The 13,381-nt window shown below is 37.0% G+C and overlaps 1 protein-coding gene across 5 annotated transcripts in view; it reads left to right on the top strand.

Annotated features, from left to right (window-relative positions):
* The window catches only part of DEUP1 (deuterosome assembly protein 1), an 84,273-nt gene that overhangs the window by 18,036 nt on the left and 52,856 nt on the right, over window positions 1-13,381 (top strand). For all 5 annotated transcript variants that reach the window (XM_050941231.1, XM_050941220.1, XM_050941240.1 and 2 more), the window contains 4 exons: window positions 4,743-4,914; window positions 5,748-5,843; window positions 10,987-11,121; window positions 13,112-13,225. In XM_050941231.1, coding sequence (XP_050797188.1) covers window positions 4,743-4,914; window positions 5,748-5,843; window positions 10,987-11,121; window positions 13,112-13,225 — 517 coding nt within the window. The remainder of the gene's footprint in view (window positions 1-4,742; window positions 4,915-5,747; window positions 5,844-10,986; window positions 11,122-13,111; window positions 13,226-13,381) is intronic.

The following is a 13,381-nucleotide window of genomic DNA, read 5'->3' as shown; positions in this document are numbered from 1 at the left end:
CAGCACTATCAGGTGGAGATCAGATGTTGTTCAGAACAATTACTGGTGTTAGCTGACGCCCTGAGCAGGTCATATATTCCCAGCACCAGGGAGTTGGGGGAAGAGGAATCAGGATATTAAATCCATTAACTTGCTGCACTATCTACTAGGTTAAGATGATGGAAATCAAAGACATTATGAAAAAAATCCAATTACAGGCAGTCAAGACAGCAGTACTAGCAGGGTGGCCAGAAGACAAAAGCTAACTACTGGTAGGAGCAGAACCATATTTTCAAATTAAAGATGAGCTGAGTGTGCAGGATATAATTATATTTTGAGGAGGAGAGCTATTGTCCCCACCTCATTGCACTGGGATGTCATAAAAAAATATGCCTACAGCTGGGCATGACAGCTGTCTTAGACAGGCTCAAGCATATGTTTACTGGCCAGGAATGAATACATTTGATAGAAGGATGTGACACCTGTTGTTTATGTGATAACCACTTGCAGAATGAGACTTACCACATGAGCTGCCCACCTGACCATAAGAGAAAGTGGGAGTGGACTTATTTACCTTCAAGGAAAAACAGTACTTGCTTACAGTGGATTACTATTTGTATTTTTGGGAGGTTGATGCCCTGCCTGATACAAGAAGCAAGTCAGAGATCAGCTATACCCTTTTCATATCCACTGGTTCTGGAATGTCTCTGTCAAGGTTTTTTCCCCCACTTTGAACTTTAGGGTACAAAAAGTGGGGACCTGCATGAACACTTTTAAGCTTAATTACTAGCTTAAATCTGGTACGCTGCCACCAGCCAGAATTTAGTGTCTGGCACATTTTCTGTTCCCCCAAAACCTTCCCTGGGGAACCTTGGGTCTTAAAACAAGGAGAAATTAACCATCCCCCTCCTTTTCCCCCCAGACTTTCCCCTCCCTGGGTTGCCTTGAAAGGCTTCACACTGATCCAAACTCCTTGGATCTTAAAACAAGGAGGATGTTTATGACAGTCTCTGTCTGCCTTGATCTTTAACTGTCCCACTCTCCCATGGTACCAGTGCCTTCAAGTTAGGCATTATGGTTCAGATCCTCAAAGATATTTAGGCTCCTAACTGCCTTTTAAATCAATGGAACAGTGGTTCTCAATCTGTTTACTACTGTGGACTGCATATGCAGCTCTCTAATATATATCCTACCTGTATGGCCCTGACGTTGTCACATGGGTTGCAGCTGTGTGCTGATTGGGCCATGGGTTGAGAACAACTGCAATGGAAGCTAGGAGCCTAAATACCTTATCCCAGCTTATGTGTCGCAATTTTCTAGAAAAGTTATTTTATACAGAAAGCTAACTTTCATAGACACAATAATGGCTTCTGGTCAATTAGGAAAGAAAAAATCTAACTAATTTATATCAATCTTTGAATAGAGTCATAGAATTTAAGGGCAGAAAAGACCACAAGATTATTTAGTCTGACCTCCTGACATCTTTCCTAACAAAGCAATATAGTTTATATATGCACCAGAGGAAAAGGATTTGGATAGACAAATTACCTGAAAGGAATGGGCCTTGATCTGGAAAAGAAGATGACCATAAACTTCAGTTTGTAGTACAATAAAAGAAAATTTATTTAAGATCCTGTTTCAGTGGTACTTTGCAATGGAAAGAGACATTGAATGGAGGAAATGTTGGAGAAATTGTGATGAAAGAGGAGATTATATTCATGATGGACATTTCCAGTCATTAGAGAGCATTAGGATGTGATTAGTAATGAAATATTAAAAATCGTTGGGGCTTCATGGTAGAAATGGTCTCATTCAAAGAAATGAAGAATTAGTCACTCATGTGCTTCTAGATTCCAGGCTACTGATAGCCTCTCATTGAGAAAAGAAACACAGTTCAAAATTAGAGGAGTGGTCCTAAAAAATAAGGGAGGATGTTGTTATGGAAAAATTAACCTTCAGTTACATACCCCAGTAAAATAGAAGACAAACAGATGCTTAGATACTTGATTACTATTTATTCAATACTCAGACAATGTATATTCGCCTGCAAAGAACTACCATGCCTGTCCAATTTTTTTGGAATATTAATATTTGATAGAGACACCTGGTTTGATAAATAGGAGTAGTCAGTCGTTTCATTCAATTTAATAAAATCACCAGAAACAAGACAGTCTGGTGGTAAGAGGCTCACTTTGTAATATGATAACATCCTGCTAAACAGAGAGATGTTCACTGTTACATCATTGCATAATGTTTCTCTAAACAAAAATATAATCCCAGTGTTGTAATATTAATGTTTTATTCCTAATATTTATATGGCAATTATTGTAAACTTTCTTAAATAAACAGTTATAAAAATGGTTAAGAGGTGTAGTCCTCAAATACACATTTGATTTAATGTTTGGATAATAATTGAAAATGTTTAAATAAATTTTAAAAATGAGATAATACCCTGACTTACTTTTAATTGAGAAGGCAACAAATACTGAGTTTCTGATTACATTTCCTCTTACCGCCTTTAATATCCAGTTCAGGAATGTAAATACAGGGCTAGTTAGTCTCTGTTCAGATCTCTCGACAGTAAATAGCCTTCCTGCTTATGAAGAGTCATGACCTGGAAATAACACTGTAAAAATGGCATTCATCAGTGTCAAAGGAGTCCTGTTGAAAAGGATGAATTTCAAACTTAACTTCAAAGCTTTGGAATCCTTACTACTTTGTGTTTGAAGATATTGTGCAATTCTGCTTTTAGGAACAGCACAAGTACAATGGAAAAAAGGTTTCTTCATCTCCTGAAAAGGACATTTTCTCATGACTGGGCTTTTTTCTCTTTTTAGTGAAAGTAAAACTGTTGATTTAATAGGAGATGCTTTGTTGCTTGAGCTCTTTTACCAGTCAGACTGGGAAAGTCAATAACTAGCAATCTTGTTAAGTAGACTTAGTTTTAACAACCTTTTGGCCTTCACATTGGTCAAACAACTGGTCACAAAGACCTCTAAAATACTTTTGTTGTATTGGTGACATTCTGGAAGTTATTTCTGTACTAGGACTGCAGGATCTGAATGATTGCTTTAGTTTGATAGTGGGAAGACAATGGCTATGTCTACATCAGAGAAGGAGGTGTAATTTCCAGCTGTGATCAAGCTAACACCCTACAAATAGTAGTGTCACTACAGCATTGCAAGTGGCAGGATGGTCTAGCTGCTTAAGTATATATCTATGTTTCAGATGTGATCGTACTCAGATGGCTAGCCCAACCTGCTGCTTGCATCACCAGGGCTATACTTCTATTTTTAGCACACTATCTCAATCAGAGCTAGAGCAAGTATGTATATCCAAGCTGGAAGTTACACCACCAGCTCCTAGATATACCCAGTGTCTGTCACTTTCTACTGCACTATGTGAAGAGCACAGTCTGTATGCTATTCAGAGATGTTAATTATATCTGTGAAAAATTAACTTGCTTGAAACAAGGTGTTTTTTAAACTTATCTCAGTGTCTGATGTTGTAACAAAAAATATTGCTGTTAATATATCAAGCTTTTCTAATTAAAATGTTTATATTTAAATAGTTAATCTGTTTCTGAAAATATCAGTTCACTTATATGTGATAGAGTTAACTATTTCCCCTTGAATAATTAGAATAACCACCTTTTCTTTTGGGTAGAAATATCTGTACTTGCTATGTGCAAGCTTTCTAAATACTCAGCTAATTTAAGTCTCTCCGTCTAGGATTTTCAGGGTAGGATTTGTTTAAATGCCCAAATTAATGGAAGTGTTCAGTCAAAATATTCCCTTCAACTGGCTTATCAAGCTTGACCACACCAATTTTTCAGTTGCTTTCTTTTGGTAAGGCTGGACTCACAATAGCATTACTCTTGTTTTACACTGGAATAAATCCACAGAAATGAAGTTATACCTGTATAAAACTGGAGTAATGAAGCAGTGAATCAGGTTCGTAGTTAAAGAAAAAGACATAACTTTTCCATACGAGAGGGTGAATGGAGAAGAAATCTCATAGGACAGATGCTGGTCTTCCTGTTTATCCTTCACTCTGTAAGGCACCCACATACCAGAGTAATGGGTATGGTCTAAACAATATAGAATAGAGACATAGGGATGGAAGCACTATCTGACAGCCCTTCTTAGGGCTCCAGCAAATAAATGTTGGGAACCATTACATTAGCTATGGGTTGTATGACCAAATCCAGGTCTGGCAGGATGTAGTTTTGCACTCTCCACACTTGGGATTTTGAGAGATGGAACTTGGTGGAAATGACAGTTTACTATTCAGCAAAGCATGTTATTTACATGACCTACTATTAGATCTGCAGGGGAAAATATCAGTTTGACAAAAAATAATGAAATCAAGCTGCTAATTTAACTATATATTATTCATATGGCAGCACTATTGTGTGGCTACTGTTGTTGCATTGATTCTTCCACAGTAGTCCACTGTAATCAGGAAGTATTATAAGGTATTTATACTTGATAGGAGGCCCAGAATACATGCGGGAACTGCCATGCGTAAGGGCTTTAAAAAAACACTGTAGCCTCCGACCCTAACTTCAAGCTAAGGTAAGTATCATGAACTGGGATTATGACTACGTTTGAAGTCATCCTTTAGCTTTAAGGCTCCTCCCCTTCTGCTCCCACCCCTAAAGACCTGGTATTTCTATGAGAGTAAATAAATTACAGTAATCTGAATAAAAATATTTTTTGTCTCTAAATCTATATTTGGAAAATTTGTGTTTTTATTATTAGAGCTTCTCCATGTGAAGCTGAGCTTCAGGAATTAATCTACCAAATTGACATCATGGTAAACAACAAGAAACTGGAATGGGAAAGGAGGGTGCAAGCTTTAGAGGCAAGAATGGATGTCCGGGATCAAGAATTAGCAAATGCCCAAAGCAAGTTGGATCTGAAAGGTCAAGAGGTACGTACATGAATACCATCTCCTATAAAGAAAGCATTTAATTCTAGGAGTTAGTTAATAGCATGCTTTATAAATATGCCTGTTCAGTGTATCACATCAGAATACAGAACAAGTTCTTAAAAGATCAGTAAAGATCTCTGATATTTTGTATTAAAATGTGGTTCTGCTCTGAAAAATTACTGTAAAAATGTCATTCAGTGGTTCAATATTTAGTGTGTCTCAATTATGTCCAGTTCAAATATGTCCACTGTTTACAAGTGAAAAGTTGATTTGATGTTTTTTCTAAATGCCAGCCCAGCTAATTCAATCTGGGATTTTAAAGTCAAAATGGATTCTTTCCTTCTCACTAATTATAAAGGTTCTCCAGGCCAAATTAGGCCTTCATTTACACCTTGGCAACTCCATCATTATTACTATTTATATTGCAGTACCACCTAGGATTACTAATCAAAGATCAGACGCCCTTTCTGCTAGACACTGTACAGATGCACAGTCATATCTACTGAGTATACATTCAGAGACAATAGTGCAATCCTAATGTCTCCCAACAATCTGCATTTGTGTAATTCAAGTTTAGTAAAGAAATTTGGACAAAAATCCATCTTGCAAATTATTATGTAAATATGCAATGGACTTTTTGGGTACAAAATCTCAAACTTAAGCAATTTAGTTTGTGGTATCTAATTTTACTTTTTAATAACTTGTTAAAATATGTACAATAAAAATATTTACCTTTGGGGCACCAGTCCTATTTACAGTTTTGTCAATGTTAAATATTAGCCTTTTAGAAATTGTTTGGAAAAAGTAAATTTGAATGTTTATTCTAAATGTAGGTAGGTATACTTCGACAGAAGTTAGACAGCTTGCAGAAGACTAAATATGAGATGGCTCAGGATTTCGAAGCTCAACTTCAAGCATTGAAGTCTCAAGTAAGGAAAAAAATCAGATTCAGTATTTTACAGTGGTTCAATATTTTCAGGTTGGTTTAGTAGATTTTGAACAGTTTTCTAAACTTTATCACTTTATATTTCCATTTCTTATCATATCAGCTAATAATTCTTTAGAATTATTTAAAGACTTACTTTGTGTTGAGAATTTGGTTTGATAAATATGAAGTATTTTTGTACTTGTTCAATTTGTGTTATCTACATTTAAAAATTTTATCCTTAACTATTTTCTAAAAAATGTTTCTAATGTATAATTTGACAGATGTGTCTTCAGGGATTTGTGAATGGTAAATTATCAAACTTCTTAAATTTGGGTGACCATATCCACTTTCATGGGTTCAATTATAATTTCTATAAGGAGAACTCTGAATCTACTTCTCCACATTGGACTTACTGTGACAATGTGATCAAAGGACATGGAAAGAGTCTCTGCCAGACGTAAGACCTGTGTATTATGGATTAAGTACCTTGAAGGGCTAAAATCACTTAATTAGGGTCACGATAATTAGAAGATGATTGCACACAAGGAATCTTGATTTGAGAACTGTCTTTATGTTGACTGTTTTAGATTGCTTAAGGTTGTATTGTTTTTAAGTTAAGATTATTTGTGTTATGAAGGCTACTGGAAAGCTCTGGAACAGCTTTCAGGTTCATAGTTCCAGCTATGAACAGATTGGTAGTTTTCCATGAGAGAGGAGGTATAAAAACCAGAGCGAACTGGAAGGAGGAGGCATCAGGTTGGATTCGTTTTGCTTTTTGATTATTTTGTTTGCTCCATGTCTGTACTTTTTCTCTGTTTTTCTCTATTTTCCACTCTTAGCTATGAGTCTAATGGGTTTCAGGTTAACTGAACTTCAGTCCATAGTGTTTCTCAGATTTTAACAATGTAGCCTGGACAGTCCTAGATTTGGTCTTTTCTTTCTTATCTGATGGTGTCTTCAATGTTTTTTGCTAATGGGAAAAGGAAGGAAACAAAGGCTAGGGCTATACTTAAAACTTATACCAGCATAGCTATGTCAGTCAGCGGTGTGAAAAAAGCCATACCCTAGTGACATAGCTTTGCTGATAAAACCCCCAGTGTAGATGCAACTATGCCAGCAGAAAAACTCCTCCTGTCAGCGCATGCTTCATCTACACCAGGGGCCTGTGCCTGCATAAACTCTGTAATGTAAACATAGTTTGTCCAACAACCAGACCTCTTCACCAAATCAGCCTTCCATTAAAGCCTCAGATGGACCTCGGACTTGGCATGGCCAAGTAAAGAACCATAAGTTTGATCTGATGGTGACAACATTCCTCACCCATATACTACCAGACTATAAAATGGAGCATCTGTTCTTTTTTAAACTTTCATTTCCCTTCCTCAGTCTTCTCTTTTATCTGTTTGCCTTTATTTGGTTGGAGAAATTGATTTGACAAAGAAACAGCTTTGTAAATAAGCTGAGAATGTTTTGGTTGTCAACTAATTACCACTTTCAGTCATTTAAGAAAACAATTATGAAACAAAAGCTGATTCCTCACTTCCACTGACTTCTTCATCACAACCCTCAATGACGGCACAGTCAGCACCACTGACACTGACCTATTCTTTTGCCTTCCAACCATTTTGCCTGTTTCCACCAGCTCCGTCATATACATCCTCTATGTCAGTACCATTAGGACATTCACTATGGAGAGTTATATCACCTCTTCAAATTTGGACTATGATAGACCTGTATTTCCACCACTGTCTTGCGGGTCTCCTTTTCGGTCCCACTCTAGTGATGCCAGAATCAAGGGGCAAGATTGGCATTTTTACAAGGAAGTTCTTGTATTATGCCTATCACCCTCATCGGCAGTTCAAAGAGTGGAATTCCCCTTTGGCTTTATTGTGCATCTTGGACTTCCCCAAGAGTGTCTAGACCACTGTTGGAGTCTCAGTGTAGGAGATGATTGCATTCTCCCTTTCTGGAGAGGGAGATATACTCCTACCATTCCTCAATCCCCTCCTTTGCTGAAGCCCACAGAAAAAGATGCAAGAGAAGAACACCTAGGTGTTCCCATCACCATATTTCATCTTCTTCGATGCATAAGGCCATCACCCCACAGTTGACATCACCCTCCTCCCCATCCCACCCCCAACAGAGGGCTTTAAAGTGTTTCAGGACCTCATGGCCACATCTCTAGGATTGCAGGAAGAGCTTGTGCAAGACCACCTACACAAGTTTTTTCGATATCTTACAAACACCTACCACAAGAAGGGTTGCCTGTCCCAAAAATGAAGCCTTTCTCGAACCTGTGAAGAACCTCTGGCAGATGCTGGCCTCTGTCATGCCCCTTCTTAAACATGTGGACAGGTGTTATCAGGTTCCTCAGCAGGAATTTGATTATTTCTTCACCCATCCTGTCCCGGAATCCCTTGTGGTTATGGTAGCCAATGAGTCTTCAAAGCAGTCTCATCCTAGGGCCACTTCAAAGGATAAATTTAAAAGATTGGATTTATAGTGCCTTTCTGGCACTATCAAGCGGCCTATATCACTGTGCTCCTTCAGATGAGGGTGTTGAATTATCAGGCACTGTTGTTGAAATATACCTTTATTAACTGGTGAGCAGTTTCCAAATTGGGGGACAAAATTGCCTGAAGAATACAAAGAACAGTTCTTGGCCATGATCTCTGAAGAACATCTCACTGCCTGAACATCACTCCAAGTGCCCATCAGTGTGGCCAACACTACCTTGTTGTGTACAATGGATTGTATATGTGCACAGTCACGTAGGAGGAATAACAGTTATTTACCTGTACAGTAACTGTTGTTCTTCAAGATGTATTGTGCACATTCTTCAACTCTCATGCCTTCCCCACTATTTCGGATATTAGATAGGCAGTGGTGTGAATGAACAGAGAAGGAAGCTGCGGTCAGACCCCTTTTATGCCATCACTCTGAGCATAAGGAGAGGAAATGCTGCCTATTGTGATCCCTGGTGATAATGCTGGCAAAAGTCTTTGGTGCAAGTGCACTGGGCACACTTATACTTACAGTGAAATATATATGTGCACAACACATCTCAAAGAACAATAGTTACTGTACCAGTAAGTAACTATTTTTTTAGCACTAGGTGTGGGTGGATTTTGGTACAATTAAATAATCCATAAATTACATCAGATCTAAATCCTGCCTTACATTATCATATTTCCTGTTGTCGCTGTAGTATCTTGGATCGCTTGCCATCATCTCAAGTTAAACATGATCTACCTTTTTCTCCAAATGCTCTCCACTGCCATCATTTTCTGTTTCTGCTAACAACTTCACCATCCTCACTGTTACTGAGACTCACAATTTGACGGTCATAGATTTATATATTCCAAGGCCAGAGGGGACCATTGTGATTATAAATAAGAAATAATAATAATTAATGAATAATGAATGTAATCTTTCATGACAATTGTGCCCTTGAGCATATTTCTTTCTTCTGCACATCCAAACCATGAGCAAATCCTATTTGTTCCCTTCATATTTAAAAAAAAATCTGACCATTTCTACCCATCTTAACAACAGTCAAATTATTTGTCTGCACTCTGAACATCTTCAACACCAACTAGCATAATTTCTTTTTTCTCTGGTCTTGGGTCCCATCTTGCCAAAATTTTCTTTGTTATCCAGCACTCAGACCATTTCAACCTCTCTTTGAATCTCTTCATTGATTTCTTATTGCTCTACATGTATGAATTGCAAAGTTCTTCTTCTGGCTTGTAATGCCATACATCACTCTCTCCTGACTTCAACTGCCACCTGCTTTTGCTTTCTGAGACTTTGGCCAGACATGCCAGTCTTGATGCCCCCTTCATTACATTCTCCCTCTTCTGCTTCTTTGCCTTCTTTCATGCATCTCTTTGCATGGAACATCCTTCAAATTCTTATTCACTAAGCTACCACTCACTCTTTCCTCATTCAGATCCCTGCTAAAAGCACAATTCTGTCCTGAAGAAGATGAGTATAAAGGCTCCCTATCCCAGATGTATCAGTTTATACGCATGCCTAAACTAAGTAGCCACATGATCTGATTAGTGTAATCCTTTTCCAACCTCATTTCTTCACCTCCTCTTGTTTGTTTACTACCCTCACTTGTGTGTTAAACCTAAACCTAAACTGTGAATTCTTCAGGGTTGAGAATGGGGCCTAGCATACTTCTGAGTGCAGAAAAATAGTATATCATAATAATATAGAGTGTTAATCCTGAGGCCCTGCTAATTAAGATTAACATTAATTTAAGGCTAAAATTCACTGGAATGTAAACAGGGACTGGCAGCTCTACACTTCCAGATTATTTGGAGAAGTGTCCTTGGTAAAAATTGTAAAATATTGGTAAATGTGGTGACTGGCCATTTTAAGTATGGCCCAGTTCCTTCCACCTCAACCCCTCCAAGAATCCTCCTGCTACTGCCTGATTCCCTCCCTCTACCCTGTCACCAATGTCTTCTGCTGCTTAGCTTACCTTCTTCCATCTTGTACCCAGCACCTGAGTTGTTCTTTGTCCTCCTGTTGGCTACCTCCCTGTTCTTTCTATGGCTCCAGAGCCATCCCTTCATTATAGGTATCAGTATGCAGAGTTATATTTGGTATTATTTGGTTCCTGATGATCCCAAGGTAATGGAACCACCATATCCCTAATATATCAACAGTTTTAATGTTAAAATTAAGCATTTAAATATCTTAAACTGCTAAATGTCTTCATGAATATGTGAATATACACCAGTTAATCCCTTATTCTGATTACCGAAGTACTTTTAAAAATTGTCAACACAAGATGGCACTAAACAAATGTAAAATGTAAATGTAAATGTAAAACAATTCATATAAATACAATATGAGAATTGATTTTACATGGTTGAAAACAAAAGTGCCATACAAAATTTCAACAGAAAAAAACAACTGTGAAGTAAATCTGTGTTTAACTGTGTTATATGAAAGCTTAGTCTTGTTCATCTTTAATCATTTAGTTTTAGTAACTGGTACTTTGTTACAGAGATTCACTAATTAGAATGTTTAAGCTTCACTGCATTTACCAATTATGACTTAAATAAAAGATTATCTGAGATAGAAGAGTGACACATATTCTTAATATTCATATCTCCTTTCATTTCTAGTTTTGCAGACTCACACAAAGCTATGAAAAACTACAGTTACACCAGATAAAACAAGATAGGGTTCACGGTAAAGAAATATGTGCAGAAAATCTGGAAACTCCATTTGAACTGAGCAATTTAAACCAGAAATTGGAAGTAAGTATATTTTGCTGTGATAGTAGACCTAGTATATCTTCAGGATTCATACTTGGTTTACAGTTGCAGACTGTAAATCCCATAAGCATGTACAGTGTTCTGTATACAATATGGAAAGAACTGTGTTTTGACAGTGCTTTCTGTTCTTCAAAGGCATTAATTTTATTAATGCTGTTTTTAGTCCTGTTAATATATCTCAGCCAGCTCATACATTTAAATTTGAAAGAAACAGTAACTCTGTCCCTGATCTCTGAGGAACATATTATTCAATAAGGGAATGGTTCAGGAGAATTTTTGCATTCAGGGGATGTTCTAGGCTTTTCATGTTATGGTCACTATTAATTAGTTTTAATAGATTTCAAGACTAGAAGAGACCATTTTGATTATCTAGTCTGACTTCTTGCATAACATAGAGCATAGGATTAACTCCTCCCACCTACAGAGGATTGCTCCTGCCTGACAGAGCACATCACGAGCCCTCCAATAGATGTGTGGCTATCTTTTCCATGTGGAAAAGCCCAGACCATTATAAAATCTGTCAAGCCTGGAGCCCACCAGAGTGGCTAACAGTTGTTACTACTAGAGTAATGCATGGTTTATGCACCCACCTAGGGCTATACATAGATCTTCCATGACACTGTCAGAATCTGCTAATCTGAGAATGACCTTATCCAAGGTTTGAACATGAATACAATGCAACATAGTGCTACCAGTTGGTAAATTATGCAATATGAAAAATGAATGCTTGGAATGTGTTCAGCAGAGTCTAGTTTTAAGAAAATAATGACTGTATTGAAAATCTACTGAAGCTCAGCAATATTTTACTAGTGCCTTGAACCTGCAGACCTCACTTTGTAGTCGGATGAATATGCCTCGTATCTGATGTGAAGAAATAAAAGTTGTTTATATTTGCTTATAATTCAGAAACAGACAGTAGTAAAAGTATAGAAAAATTATGGATTATCAGCTTCATAGAGCATAGATGCAGCAAACAGAATCTGACTGTTCAAAATTCATAATTACACTGAGATAGGAAAACTGCACAAATTTATCTAGGTCTCTGGAACCTACATTTCCATTTGGAAGAATGAAGTTCCTAGTCTGGGTTTAAATATATTTTAGGGGTGTGGGTTGTGTGTAAATCAATGCATTGTTACTTTGATTCTTTATGCAAACTGAAAAAGCAACAATCTCCAGTAGCTATGGAGTACTATTAATTATTTTATTGGGTATAATCTTCAAAGTCTAGTTATGAATATTTAAATTCTAATACATACCTTTAAACAACTAACTAAAATACACTCAGCTCCATTACAGAAATATGAAAATAATAGAATTTGATAATCAGGTTTGGGTTTAAATTCTGTGGGCTCAGGGCAGGAATTCCTCCTACCCCTTAAAAAACCTCAAAAAAACCTTTACCAGAATGAGCAGCAAAAAAGGGCAAGAGAGGAAATGTTTCCCCGTTAGCTGCCCTCCCACATTCTTAAGAAAAAATATAATAATTTCAGCACTGAAATTGTTCATCTGAATACCAAGAGCATGACTTACTGCTGCATTATTCTAATTTGTACTGGTGTAACTCCATTGAAATCAAAAGAATTACACTGTATAAAACTGGAGTAACACGGTGGTCAATCAGGCCTCTACGGTCTACAATAACTGAAGATATATGAAACTTTAAAAATGTTTCTAACATTTTACTGCAGTTATTGTGGATATTATTCAGCTTGCTCAGAATAACAACTTTTTCAAATGCTGGAATTTTCTCTTGTGGCAAGAAAATGAAAAACTTTTTTTGCATTTTTTGACTTCTTTTCTTTCCACAGATTTGATTGTCCCTCATTATTAATAATAAATATATATTAATTACACAAGTGACTTTTCTTAGAACTATAAAAAAATCTGAGTGTTCATTATTAAGAGTGCACTAGTGCAACTTGGAGAAAAATTATTTCAAGGCTTAGTGACCTCGTGCTGCTTTTTTCAGGAATTTGAAGCAAAATCAAGAGAATGGGATCAGAAGGAGACACTATATCAAAACCATCTCATTTCTTTAGATGCCCAACGAAAATTATTGTCTGAGAAGTGTAATTTATTTCAGGTATAGTTCCTACCTTCCTGCTTTCGAAAAATATTAATTGAACCATGAGCTCAGCTTAAGAGCTGTTTTAACTAACACTAAAATGTTTCTAAAACACTTGTTTGCAGTGGTGTTATAGCCGTGTCAATCTCAGGGTATTATAGAGACAAGGTAGGT

Source organism: Gopherus flavomarginatus, chromosome 1 (genome assembly GCF_025201925.1).
Source record: "Gopherus flavomarginatus isolate rGopFla2 chromosome 1, rGopFla2.mat.asm, whole genome shotgun sequence".
NCBI lineage: Eukaryota > Metazoa > Chordata > Testudines > Testudinidae > Gopherus > Gopherus flavomarginatus.
This window is presented reverse-complemented; position numbering and strand designations above follow the sequence as displayed.